A 14,368-nucleotide genomic window follows, 5' to 3' on the forward strand; every position below is an offset into this window, starting at 1 on the left:
TTTATTTCATTTTTTTACTTTACTTTACAGTTTACATTATTTTGTACTTTAATTTATTTTTACATTACTTTTTGAGTTTAAAATGTATTTATTACTTTTTAAAATGTGTGCTTAACACAACTTTTTTACTTTATGTAATTTTACAGATTTCTGAGTATCTGACTGAGTACAAAGATTCAGCTCAGCTACAGTCTTTTAAACGTCTCCATACAGAGGGGAATTTACAGTTTTAATTGGATTATTTTTTTTTTTTTGTGTGTGTGGATTCAAGTTTGTTTTACTCTGAACAGACTTTTGTGTGTCCACCGCTAGGGGGAGGTGTTTATCCACTTATATCTGACATAAGCATCATGCGGTATTAGTATCCTATATTCCAATATCCTATCGGTCATATTGTCATAGTATTACACACACACAAACACGCGAGTGCATTATTAAAGGGATTTTTATCTTCCGAGACACGATATAGTGACACAATAATTAATAGTTTAACAAACTGTACATTTTATACATCTGAGAGAGTTCAATTGACAACAAAATCCATTCAACTTAAAAAAACAAAAAAAAAACCCAACACACAGACAGGAGTGAAAATCAAAAGACAACACACACAGCTGCAAACATTCATTGATAAACACAGCAACACACAAAGCCGATATATATCTCACACTTCGGGGGGGGAGAGAGAGAGAGAGAGAGAGAGAGAGAGAGAGAGAGAGAGAAGGAGAGAGATTGAGAAAAACAGTAGAGCGATCAGATCCTGATTTGAGATGTAAGCGGATTTCCTCATCATATTCCCAAAAATTTACTTTTATTGTCTGTAAGTATAAAAAAATGGAAGTGACATGAATATGAAGCACGTTTGATCTCCACAGCGATCAGCTGAAGGATGGAGACCAAGCATGAGTTTTTACAAAACATGGAGCAGAATGTTCTGGAGATTACAGCGTTTATGTAGCAAGTGCAAGAGCAATTTTGAGAGGAAGGAATAGCAAGGGCATGATGGAGGAACTGTAATAGACTGCTGAAGGAACATAGATGAAATGATGAATTACAGAAGTGATGGAGTGCTGGAAGAACAATTATGATGTGATGGAGGAATGGTGATGAAAGAACACAAATGGAGTGATAGAGGAACAGCTTAAAGACTGTGAAAGAATGGTGTGAAAGAAAGAAATGCTTGATCGGGTGATGGAGGGAAAGTGATAGTAAAGCAGTGATGGAGTTATAGAGGAACAGTGGAGTGATGAAGAAGAAGTGAGGAAGAAACAGTGATGCAGTAATATGAAAATAGTAATAAAGAAAACATGATGGAGGTATAAAGGATCTGTTATGGAGTAACAGAAATGCACTGATGGAGAAACATTGATGGAGTGATAGTGGAGCTTTGATGAAGAAACAGTGATCGAGAAACTAATGAAGAGATAAATGAGCAGTGATGATGGAACAGTGATAGAGGAGCAGGGATAGAGAAACTGAAATGGAGTGATGGAGCATCAATAGAGCATTGATGGAGTGAAAGAGGAGCAGTGAGAGATTAATTAAGGAGCAGTGATGAAAGTATACAGAACAATGCAGAGACAGAGTGATGGAGGAATAGTTAAAGACCAAAGTGATAGAACGATAGTAATTAAGTATTATAGTAACAAAGTTATAGAACAATAGATTGATGGAGTGATATAGTAACAGAGTGATACAGTATGTGTCAGAGTGATAGAGTGATGGACTGATGCTCTACGTCTCAGTGTACACAGAGGATATTTGACTCAAGCTGCGCTCGAAGGCTCCCAGCTGGAAGAAGACACCATCATCTGCACTGAGACTGAACTGAGACACAGAACCCCCGAGCTCTGGTATTAAACTGAACCCTAAACACACACACACACACACACACACACACACACACACACACACACACACACACACACACAGACACACACACACACACAGACACACACATTGGAATTATGCCAGTGTAATTTACAGCTTTTTTGGTTTATATAGTAAAATAAAATATGTATTTGTGTGTGTTTGTGTATATAGATAGATAGATAGATAGATAGATAGATAGATAGATAGATAGATAGATAGATAGATAGATAGATAGATAGATAGATAGATAGATAGATAGATAGATAGATAGATAGATAGATAGATAGATAGATAATGTGTGTCTGTGTGTGTACCTGTATTGGAGCAGCTGGTGTGTAAGCCATTGTGTGCGTGAGTATTGAAATTGTGAGGATCTGCAGGGATGTGAGTGTTGATGTTCTGCTCTGCTCTGTAATTATCCCCGAATTGGAAGCAGCTCTGGAAGTTTCCTCGATAATCTAAAAGATTATTACAAGCACTGTAGTTACACACAATGCTACTGTTACACACTCAACTGTAACACACACTGTTACTGTTACACACACTGTTACACTCACAATTACTGTTACACACACTGTTACTGTTCCACACACTGTTACACTCACAATTACTGTTACACACACTGTTACTGTTACACACACTGTTAAACTCAAAATTACTGTTACACACTCAATGTTACTGTTACAAACTGTTACACACACTGTTACACTCACAATTACTGTTATACACACTGTTACATTCACAATTACTGTCACACACACACACACACACACACACACACACACACACACACACTGTTACTGTTACACACACTGTTGTACTCCCTGTTACATGCACTGTTGTTTCACTTGCACTGTTGTCTCTCACACACACACACACTGGATCTGTTACACACTCATACTCTAACATTATGTTATACTTTACACTCTTCCTTCCTTCCTTCCTTCCTTCCTTCCTTCCTTCCTTCCTTCCTTTCTTTCTTTCTTCCTTTCTTTCTTTCTTTCTTTCTTTCTTTCTTTCTTTCTTTCTTTCTTTCTTTCTTTCTTTCTTTCTTTCTTTTTCTCTCTCTCTCTCTCTCTCTCTCTCTCTCTCTCTCTCTCTCTCTCTCTCTCTCTCTCTCTCTCTCTCTCTCCCTCCCTCTTCAATTATGCATTCATTCATATTTATAAATATAGGTTCAACTTTTTTAACATCCTTTCCTCCCTCCTGCCACCTTTTTCCACTTTCCTTCCTTTAGTATTTTCAGTACCTTCATTGAGGTTGTGGAAGGTGGAGTAGGATTTGTGGTGATGCTGTGTGGATGAAAGGTTTTGCTGTTTCTCCACCAGTGTGGTTGATGGAGATGGAGCCTTCAGTGGACTGAGTCCTGGAGAAAGTAATTGACCAGATAACCTGAGAGAGCGAGAGCGAGAGAGAGAGAGAGAGAGAGAGAGAGAGAGAGAGAGAGAGAGAGAGAGAGAGAGAGAGAGAGAGAGAGAGAGAGAGAGAGAGAGAGAGAATAAATCATTGTGTTCTGTATGTCACTTTGTTTTTTGTCACTGTGTTTTCAGTGTAAACTCTTGTGTAAAGTTGAAAAAAGTGTGTGTTTTAGTTTGAACTGAAGCTGCAGAGGAGATCAGCAGGAACACTGAGCTTTGGCTGGATGTTTCAGTGTAAAGCCTGCACAGATATGCCACGTCTAAACAAAAACCATCACTGATTCACAGGCTGGTTCTGATCAAGCATTAGCGTGTGTGTGTGTGTGTGTGTGTGTGTGTGTGTGTGTGTGTGAGAGAAAGTGTGTTTTTGAGTGTTGGCCCAGAAGGAAAGCTGTAATTGCTGCAACCGAACAAGTAAATTCTTTGTTAGTAAATTGTAAATTCACCAGCCAGGGCTCGGAAATAAAAAGTCATTCTGGTGACATGACAAACGTACAACACTAACGCAACACCACAATGTCATTGTGTAGTTCTTAGAAAATCATCCTCAATCTCAGATATACAGTGGATATCAAAAAAAGTCTACACAATCTTACAAAAGTGCAAGACAGAAATAACAACAATATTTGAAAAGAAAGAAATTAAACACTATGTAGACATCTGACCATAAAATTCTTATGTGCTAACCATTCTTACTTTCTATTTACTGTTATAGTAAACTTCACTTTTCTGGGAAGATCCACTCTTCTCCAACTTCTCCCACATTTTTACACTTGGCTGGAAAAGCTGGGTGTCCCAATACTTTTGCGTGCAAATCGTAATTTCAGGATGGAGCCACGTTTTGGTTCTTAGAGGAGCTGGATTAATCAGTGATGTTACTCTGAGATGTTTAGAGGACTCCACATGCATCATTTCATCCATAACGTCTGACTTTCCTAGCATTTCAACCTGAGCGGGACACGTTTTCCTCATCGTGACTCAGGCTTCTGTCTTGTCTGAAAGCTGGACGTGGCACTTCGAACGTTTAAGATGTTTCAGACAGTTTTCTACAAGCCACTCGCCAATCTTAGGGTCCTATATTTTGCTTAGTGTAAGAATAACCTGAGTGAAACAATCCTGACTTCATGTGTCTCTGTGGTGCATTTCCACCCCCCCAACCCCCCGGGACGTCTGCTGTCAGCAGGAACTCAGGAAACAGTTATACTGTTCATATTTTTACAAGCTGCTTCTCCGTGACTCAGGGAGTAATCAGTGCCAGGTGGAGTGTGCTCAGACTGCAGGAACGCCGGGAATCCTTCATACACTTCCATAAGCGTGCGATTCATCTCCCCACTAGGCTCTCAGTTCTTCAGCTTTCAGGTGCTTTATAGGCAAATAACAGCACAAACAACCATCAAAAGTTTTATAAAAAAAATTTTTCATTCAAAATAAATGAATGAATGAATGAATGAATGAATGAATGAATAAATAAATAAATAAATAAATAAATAAATAAATAAATAAATAAATAAATGTTATACGTGTGCAGGATTGGGCAAAGATACATCAAAATATATTTTAAAATAAAATACCAAATAACTTCACTTTAAGTGTATCAAAATAAACTACAAAATACAGCAGCCACACGATGTATCAAAATAAACTTCTGTATTCTTCTATTACAAAAATACTAAATAATACTTTAAAAAAATTTCTTCCTAAACCTTCCATTAATTGACCTTTTTGATCTGTTCCTTCACTATTACACCAACTCAGTTTATTAAGAAAACAATGTTTGATAGCAACAGCTTGTCTCCGGTCGAGTCATGCAATAAATCTGACATGTGCAACCAGTTAACTGATCAAATATTCACATACATAATCCCTGTGATCTCACAGATGAAGGTTAATTTTAAAGTAACCAACACTTTAATGTTTAACACTTTATGAATGACTCTTAATTGTATCCTAATTTAGTTACTTGGTGTTTGGTAATGAAGGGATACTTTGTATCAGCAACATCGACTCAACACCGACCCTAACCCTAACCCTAACCCTAACCCTAACCCAAGTCATTCATAAGAAGACGACTGATGGCACCTGCATTCATAGCAACTATTTGACAACTAATGAATCATTTGATTATTATTCAAATATAAATATTTGTAATTGTAATATTATAAATATAATAATATGTTATGTGTCAGGTAGACATTCATGCAATGGGATGCAAAATCATGATCCTACTAAACAGCTACTTGAATTAGGGTATAATATTCGGCAATCAAATATTTATTTATGAATCATTAGACACCAATTTGAAAGCTGGCAGCTGCACGTTTCTTCACCACCTTCTTTCATATGGATACATTTTCTGTTCTGATCTAAACAAGTCTGGGAAAATTACTGAGTAGGCACCAATCAGAGGCTGCATTTTTGTCATGTAGACTTTTTACACAGAATTTTACAGTATTAAAAAAAAAAAAAAATACAAAACACCAAAGTATTTTCATTTAAAATATGATCAATTATAACCATAGAAAATACAAATAACGAAATCCTGTCTTAATTCAGAAATACATATATGAAATACAAGTATGATAGAGAGAGATTTTGGAGTAGAATTTGTTTTGGTTTTGTGTGAGTGTGAGAGAGATGGTAGACTGTGGTATGTTAGAATGTGTGTGTGTGTGTGTGTGTGTGTGTGTGTGTGTGTGTGTGTGTGTGTGTGTGTGTGTGTGTGTGATTTTGGGTCGGAATGTGTTTAGAATGTGTGCGTGTTTATATATGTGTGTGATTTTAGGTTAGAATTTGTCTCAGTTACATCTGTGTGTTTGTGAGTTTTGTGGTACATTCTGGCTCAGATGTGTGAGTGTATCTGTGTGTGCGCATGTGTGTGTGTGTGTGTGTGTGTGTGTGTGTGTACAGTATGCTGAGCTTGTGGCTATTTTTTTTCAGCATCTGATCACTCACACGACAGCAAGACCGAGTGGGAGCAAGAAAGAGAGAAGTCTGACCTGTGAATTCAATCAGCATGTAAAGCAGAAAGACATAATCCAAGTTTCCTCCTTTACTGATTTGAGGTCAGGCGAGTGATTAGTCTTTGTAATAGTAAAGCTCATAGTCAAGGCTGATGCTGCTGATAATAAATCAGTGTAAAAGCTTCATGTCTAGATTATTCAGACATTATTCAGTGCACCATCCATGTAGTACTAATCCCCTGTATAAAACACCTTCTTTTACATTACTATATGAGGTAAATGCATTAAAGTTCTTGCTTCTGAGCAGATTTCAAGATGGACATTAACAGTAGTGCTGTTTGAGAACTCTGTATGAATAATGGAGGCAGTTCAGTGTTCCATTCTCCTGCACATCAAACCTTTATAATGAGAGTTTCCTATAGTTACAGTCACACGGTGAGAGAATTCTTACTCTACACACGTGTGTATGTTCCAAAACCGCCCATAATAAACAAAAAAACACGATAAACGGACACACTCTAAAAATGCTATTTTATTTTACTTTATTTGATAATTAATACTTATATTTATATAAATAAATTTCAAAATAAAACTCCATAAAAACAATTCCCTATAAGTTTTTTGGTCTATCGTGCTTTCCGGCAGATTCAAACCGCGGTAAAGCGAAATATTACTGTATTTCAAACCCTTTAAAAGTGTTGTGAGTATTGCAGGCTGGAACGTTTTTCTGAAATATTACACAATAAAATGCAATGGAAGAAAAGTTTCCCGAAACACACTGAACTTTTGGACAAACATTTGTGGACACCTGACCATTACATTGGGATGTGTTTTCTGAAAATCCCTATTTGCTATTATAGTAACCTCCACTTCTCTGGGAAGATGTTCCACTACATTTTATGGAGATTTGTGGGGATTCATTTAGCCACAAGGGTGTTAGTAAAGGCAGGTACTAATGTAGGTGAGGTGAGGAGGCCTGGGGTTGAGGGTTGAGGTCAGAGCTCTGTAGCAGGAGATCTTCCACTTCAACCCATGTACAGTAAAGCATATTTTCATGGAGCTGACTTTGTGCACAGGGGCATTGCTATGCTTCAGCAGGTTTGGGTTTTCTAGTTAAGTGAAGGGAAAATTTCATGCCACCTCATCCAAAGTACATTTGTGTGGTAACAGTTTGAAGAAAAACCCCATATGACTGGAACAGTCAGGTGTCGCAATACTTTTGTCCATATAGTGTAGGTGGAAAATTTTATTACGTACAGTAATGACGTATCCATGTGATTATGAGGTTTTCTTTTGAGTCTTGAGTTCAGTCTCCTTCACTTAACAAACATTCATTTAGACTAGGCCCTGTTGGGTTTTATTAAATTAATTATTAAATTAATGGAAATATGTCTAATTTTTACACACAAAAAACAGCCAATTAAGTCTTTTTAATCCGCTGCCCTTGCTGCAGTACCAGGCTGTGTAACATCCACAAGGAGATGCACTGCCTCTGTCCATATTCCTACTTGATTAGTGTTTTTGTGATTGACAGTTAAGTGAGAGGTTTTAGGACGACGGATGGTAGGATGATACAAACACATGAGACATCCACAAATACGGTTATGCTACAGAGAGAATAAGAAATAAACTTTACCACAGTAAAAGGAACAGAAAGAGGAACATTAACAGAGTTGCACCAGCAGGGGGCACTCAGGTGTCATTTTAGCCATAGTACACACATCATGCAAAATAAAAATTGCTGCTAGTTTCATGTACTGTAATAGAAACTATATTTCTCTCTAAGCAGTCAGAGTATGTTTTATCATGGGAAATAAAGGAACTGCAGTGAAGTGGAGGATTTTGCAGAATCAGCCTGTGGGAACACATCTGTGGAAACGTCTGAGCCTTCGCCACTCCAAGTGAGTCACTAGTGACTCACCTGACTCAACTCAGTGATCATGCCTCCTCATGCGAACACGAGTCCCTCAAACACAGGAGCAGAATAAGGGGAAAAAAGAGGCACTTTAATGCTGGACGAATATCAAAAGACGTGAGAGGATCAAAGGCCCCTAGTCTGAAAGAGAGACTAAGAGAGGAAAAAACAAGGTGGATGGAAAAGAAAGAGCTGGGGTTTGAACTTGTGTCCAGCGCAGAGAGAGTGAGTGAGTGAGAGAGAGAGAGAGAGAGAGAGAGAGAAAGAGAGAGAGAGAGAGAGAGAGAGAGAGAGAGAGAATTAAACGTTTTTCCCTGAATGGAACGTTCTTCCCTGAATGATGAACTATCAGCGTTATTAAACACAGATTCCGAGCCAGACGGAATCTGATGACAACATCTTACACATGACCCCAGCAAGAATCAAATTCCAGGTTAAATCCATTTTTGTAGGCTTGCGGATGTTACAGGGTCACACACACACACACACACACACACACACACACACACACACACACACACACACACACACACACACACACACACACACAGGGATCAGACAAGATGGCTGGAAAGAATCCAGACTGCTCTTTTTTTTTTTCCCAGCCAGAAGATTCATGAGGATGAGAGCTCCATCCCTCGTTCTTCTTGTCTCGTCTGTCACTCTGTAGTGAACGAGTAAATGAGTGAATGATTACGGATCTCTTAAAAATGACTCTGCTTCTGGTTATAGGTATCCACAAGGAATACACACTACTTAAATACTGCATATCAACTACATACACAATGCATATACACTGCATTCAGACTGTATATGCACTGCACATGCACTCCATATACACTGCATACACACAGCATAAACATTGCATATGGGCTTCATACACACTGCATAAACACTGCATGCACAGTGCATATACACTACATACATGTGGCATAAGCACTCCATACACACTACATTTACACTGTATTTCTACTACATATACACATTATACACACTGTATATCTACTGCATACACACTGCATACACAGTATACACATTGCATAAGCAATATATACACACTGCATATACACTACTGACACACTGCATACAGACTGAACACACACAACATACCCACTACATACTGTACATCTGCCACATGTCATACACTCACTATACGTGTGTCATAGCAGGTGTATGACGTCTGTCATACACCTGCCATATCACACACTTACTATACATGTGTCATACATCTCCCATACACCCAATATACACAGATCATATGCAATGGAAATGCTGCTAGCTCATTGCTGAACCTTTGAGTGTTAGCAATCGTAAGAGTGGGAGCTCAAACCCCGGAACTGCACAGAAAAGCCACAAATGTGTAATTTTTAAAAGCTTATTGGACTCACTGCTTGATTGCTATGTCATCATGCCAAAATGAAAAAATAAAAAACCCTGATTAACCAATTAGCTACACCAGGCTGCCAAGTTTGCTTAGCTATTAGATCGGCATACCGTATCAACCAGCAGCATGTGTGAGGAGACAAAAGAGAGTACAAGTGAAGCGGGAACGGATGGAGAATTTCATGGAGACATATAGCGCTAAGGGTCCTCTCTGTCTAAAACTCCAACCGGCGAGCCGCGAGCTCTGTTTTCACTGGCGACTTTTTAATATTAGCTTCAGAAAATGACGGCAGGTATTTACAGAGTAAAAGGAGTCTAAATGGGCCGTTTGAGCCAGGGTAAACACATTTAGCAATGAGGTCAGCGAATGTAGCGGTCTGAGTCGGGCGCGTTAGATAATTTTGTCAAAATGTTTAATGTCCTGCTAAACCGTTCAGGGAAAAACAAGTGCGGCTGCCGGTGTTGTCCTTGGCAGCGGCGGCGTGTACGAGCGATGGTTCGGGCACGTAAATCAAACGCTGCTCCGTCTTCAGGAAAATTAAAGTCGACGTTTCGTACCTGGCTCGTTATAAAGCGGCGTTATGTACACGCGTTTGATTAGAGGCCTCGATTCTAATGACTTCAGCAAATAAAGCGGTGCCGCAGTCGTCACGACGATATGCGCAGGTGCTACAGGGAATAAGACGCTCTGTGTCATGCTGTAACAGGAAAATACCAATGAAGGGACGTGAGTCTCCCGACTCTGATTATTGCAAAGCAAAATCTCCCTACAGAAAACCTCAACAAATCAAACTATGATAGTCCAAATATGTATAAACGGTTACCATGGGAACGATATCCCATTTGAACGAGAGCAATTACGTTAATATAAACATGCAACATTCTCAGAGCTGCTGTTCTAAAAAAATGTATCAACACCTTCTGACCAATCAGAGACCAGAACTCAACAGCGCTGTAAATGCACGGCTTTAATACGAATGCTCTGATTGGCTCAAAACGCTTCCAAAGAAAAGTTACGCTACGCTGAAAAGCGATTTGGAGCATCATGTATCTTGGCTCGTTTTCACCGGGAGACATGGGTTTTTAACCACATCTCAACTTTCAGAGCTTGTTATGAGCTGAAAAAGGAAGAACGTTGCTTTTTTTCTACAGCTTCATTTCAGTCAGCGTTGTTTATATCGATCGTTACCGAGCTGGAGATGAGATCGGATCAAACTTCTGTTGAAACTAATTCGAACTGCTATGAGATGTAAACAGACGCTACTGCAGAGGCTCTTTATTAAAAAAAAAAAAAAAAAAACACATAAGATTTAAAGAGTTGTGTTGAAAGCCTGGAATAAAAATAGCTACTGCTCCTCGCCAACGTGTTGTCATGGCCTTGGATTTAATGTAATGCGGTGTTATATGAGTATCCTCCAGGCTCACTGCGCTCAAACCCGCTTTCGCTCCAAGCGGCAGTAATTGTTAGTTGAGCTCTAAAACCGCGGCTAATTGTCTGGAGCCTTTTCGTAGCGTTTTTGGGAAAAAAAATGGGGCCACTTCCAGTGATCTCATTACAAATTACAGAACATGACAGCTCGAGTGCGTGCTCTGGAAAGCTAACTATCGCCTGCTACTTCTATCCACAATGCATTCAATCAGACCAGGAGCAATGCTGCTGAAATCTACATTTTTACACACATACACGCTGAGAATTTTTTTCGTCAGCCGTAGATAATAAAGTTAAATAGCCTTGCTTTACTGCTGTACAATGCATGTGTGTTATTATGTGGTTATCAAGAATGATTATCATTATCAAATAATTTTTCCTTAGTTCATAAAAATCAGCAAAATACAACATCCGTAAGCAATTAAAAATTCACAATGCTCAATTTAGCTTAATACAAAGCCACTCGAACAGAAATTTTACAAAACTATTCTTCAAAATGTTGCCACATGTATAACAGATATATGCAAGCAGACCTCAAATTGTCTCAATAAAACATCTTGCTGAAATAACGTTTTAAATATTGCTCCTATTTTTCACCCAATGATACATTTGAACTCATCACTCAGTATAACACGTCTGTATGAAAAGTTTTTCTGTGGTTAAGTTTAGTTTGGAAATTTAAAGTGGTTTTTCCCTGACTAGGTGGCTGCAGTGCCATGGTTTGCTCTACAGGAGGCAGAAGATAAAAGCAATGCCAGTATTGGTGGAAAACAAGTGAAAGAATGTTTATACTGTTTGTACATGTATATAAACACACTGACTGAACTAGTACCTCTAATATCCATCATCTAAACACCAATATTTATTATCTAATTCTAATATTCATTATCAACCCAGCCATTAGGGCTGCACAAGCCAGTGCACTCTTAGTGCCAGTCCCAAGCTCTTATGTTTCACAAGTGGGCTGTGAGATGGAGGTGAAGGAAAAATTCTGGAGTAAGTTAAATTAAGTGGTGGAAAGTGAACCTAGGAATAAAAGATTAGTAATTGGGACAGATTTCAAATGGCATGCAGGTGAAGGGAACAGAGGTGATGAGGAGGTGATGGTAGGTATGGCCTTAAGAAGAGGAATGTGGAAGGGCAGTTGGTGGTAAATACTTATTTTAAGAAGAAGGAGGATCATAGGGTGATGTATAAGAGTGGAGGAAGGTGCACACAGGTGGACTATGTTCTATGTAGGAGATGCAATCTGGAGGACATTGGAGACTGTAAGGTGTTGGCAGGGGACACTGTAGCTAGACAGCATTGGATGGTGTAGGATCTGTAGGATGGAGAGTGAGGACTGAAAGAAGAATATGATGGTGGAAACTGAAGAAGGAAGACTGCAGTGTGAGATTCGGTGGTGGTGAAGAGGTGCTGGATGATTGGGCAACTACTGCAGAAGTGATAAGTGAGACAGCTAGTAAGGAGAAAGAGGTTGGCGAAACAGAATTGAAATCGACAGAGTGATGAGAAAAGTAGGCAGGAGTACAAGGTGATGGGCAGGTGAAGAGGGGTGTGGCGAAAGCCAAGGAAAAGGCATATGAGGCGCTGTATAAGACGTTGGACACTAAGGAAGGAGAAAAGGATTTATACTAATTTAGACCAGGCAGAGAGGCCAAGCTGGGAAGGATGGAGAAGGTGGAGAAAGCATCGTGAGTACGTTTGGACATGTGCAGAGGAGGGACATGGGGTATATAGGAATATATTAGGAATGTATATTTCCGGTATCTATATATATATATATATATATATATATATATATATATATATATATATATATATATATATATATATATATATTTATATATATATTTATATATAGATATATATTTCCGGTGCCCTCTCACCACCATTAGACCATCATTAGAAATCTTACATTAACAAGGTTAAACACATTTAATAATAATGATTGCAAAATTGCCTGAATTCAGGAATGTAAACATATACTGCATCCTAAACTTCAGCAGAAAGACAGGTAAATAAGTTAAATATGCATTTCCTGTTTGTTCAATTAAAATGTTTGAAATATCTTATTTTGGTGAAAAGTTATGTTTTTATTTATCATTTTATTTAATTCAGCTGTATCTTTGAGAAAAAAAATATGTTTACATTAATGCAAATGTTATTGCATTTTGTAAAAAAATATTAATTTTAAAAACCTTTATTCATTCATTCATTCATTTTCTCCTGCTTATCCGTAATTCGGGTCGCGGGGGCAGCAGTCTAAGCAGGCCCCTGCCTTCGACTGCTGCCCAATCCTCACAGCACCGTCCCTTACGGTCCCTCCTGCAGGTGGTGAGCCCACGGGAAGGCGGCCCCACGTCACTTGACGTCACGGACCTTGATATTTCCCTCGTAAGGGACCCCCGGAGCATAGAGGGTTAATTTGTGTGCAATTTCCTTGATAAATAATTAAGTGGACTCATGATACCATTTATTATATCGCTATCGCAAAATATCGACCACAATAATCGCAACATGACATTTTTCCAAAATCAAGCAGCCCTAATGTAAAAACACAACAGTTACACATGTTAGCGGTGGTTAACGTAAACACCATCTAAACGCTAACATTCACCATCTAACTCCAATTTCCACTATAGAAACACCAACAGATGTTACAGTTGTTAGAAGAGGTAAACATAAACAAAGCAGTGATTTGATGCCCGAAACCTAAAATTCTAATTTTTCATTTGAAATCACAATTATTACAAATTAATTTGAAATATTGATTGTTTGCAATATACTTCAGTACATGTGAGATATGTAACCCTGCATCTCTAAAAACTTTGAGAACATGAAACTTGCCCTCTTTTGCCTTATATTATATCAATCACAACAACAGCTGAACGCAGTTTCGGGCCTCCTGAACAATCGGCTGTTCCCGAAAGTTGCGCTAATTCGTAGATTTGAGTAACGACGGCTTATTGCCTTTAATTATGATAAAGAGCAGAAACGCTCCGTTCAAATCTGTTTCCTCTAAAGCTTTCCGAGGAACAGATGTATTTACGCCACTCTCCCTCCATCTCTCCATACCTCCATTTCTCCCTCCCTCCTTCTCTGCGTTTTCTCTCTGCCACCCCCCTCCCCCCCTCCCACCACCACCACTACCACTCTTTACTCTTTCGTTCCAGCATTTTTGTTCCTTACTGTACACACAACGCTTCATGATGACACGTTGGATTTGCAGCCCAGCATTTGTGGCTCCTGGGGGAAAATGAGAGGAATTGGATGGGGGAGGGAGCAAGAAGGAGGAGGAAGGGGGTGAGGAGTAAGAAAGGGAGGTATTTAATGGGAAACATGCCTGAGTTCAACAAACAGCTCAACACATACTGAACACCAAACATAT

At 38.9% G+C, this 14,368-nt stretch overlaps 1 protein-coding gene across 4 annotated transcripts in view; it reads right to left on the minus strand.

The window, feature by feature from the left end:
* Positions 1–1,505: 1,505 nt before the first annotated feature.
* The window catches only part of glis1b (GLIS family zinc finger 1b), a 106,826-nt gene continuing 93,963 nt past the window's right edge, over positions 1,506–14,368 (minus strand). For all 4 annotated transcript variants that reach the window (XM_083555219.1, XM_083555217.1, XM_083555218.1 and 1 more), the window contains 3 exons: positions 3,122–3,264; positions 2,187–2,330; positions 1,506–1,868 (listed from right to left, as the gene is read on the minus strand). In XM_083555219.1, coding sequence (XP_083411345.1) covers positions 1,735–1,868; positions 2,187–2,330; positions 3,122–3,264 — 421 coding nt within the window. In that variant the 3' untranslated portion in view covers positions 1,506–1,734. The remainder of the gene's footprint in view (positions 1,869–2,186; positions 2,331–3,121; positions 3,265–14,368) is intronic.

This window comes from Silurus aristotelis (assembly GCF_946808225.1).
Source record: "Silurus aristotelis genome assembly, chromosome: 11".
Classification (NCBI taxonomy): domain Eukaryota; kingdom Metazoa; phylum Chordata; class Actinopteri; order Siluriformes; family Siluridae; genus Silurus; species Silurus aristotelis.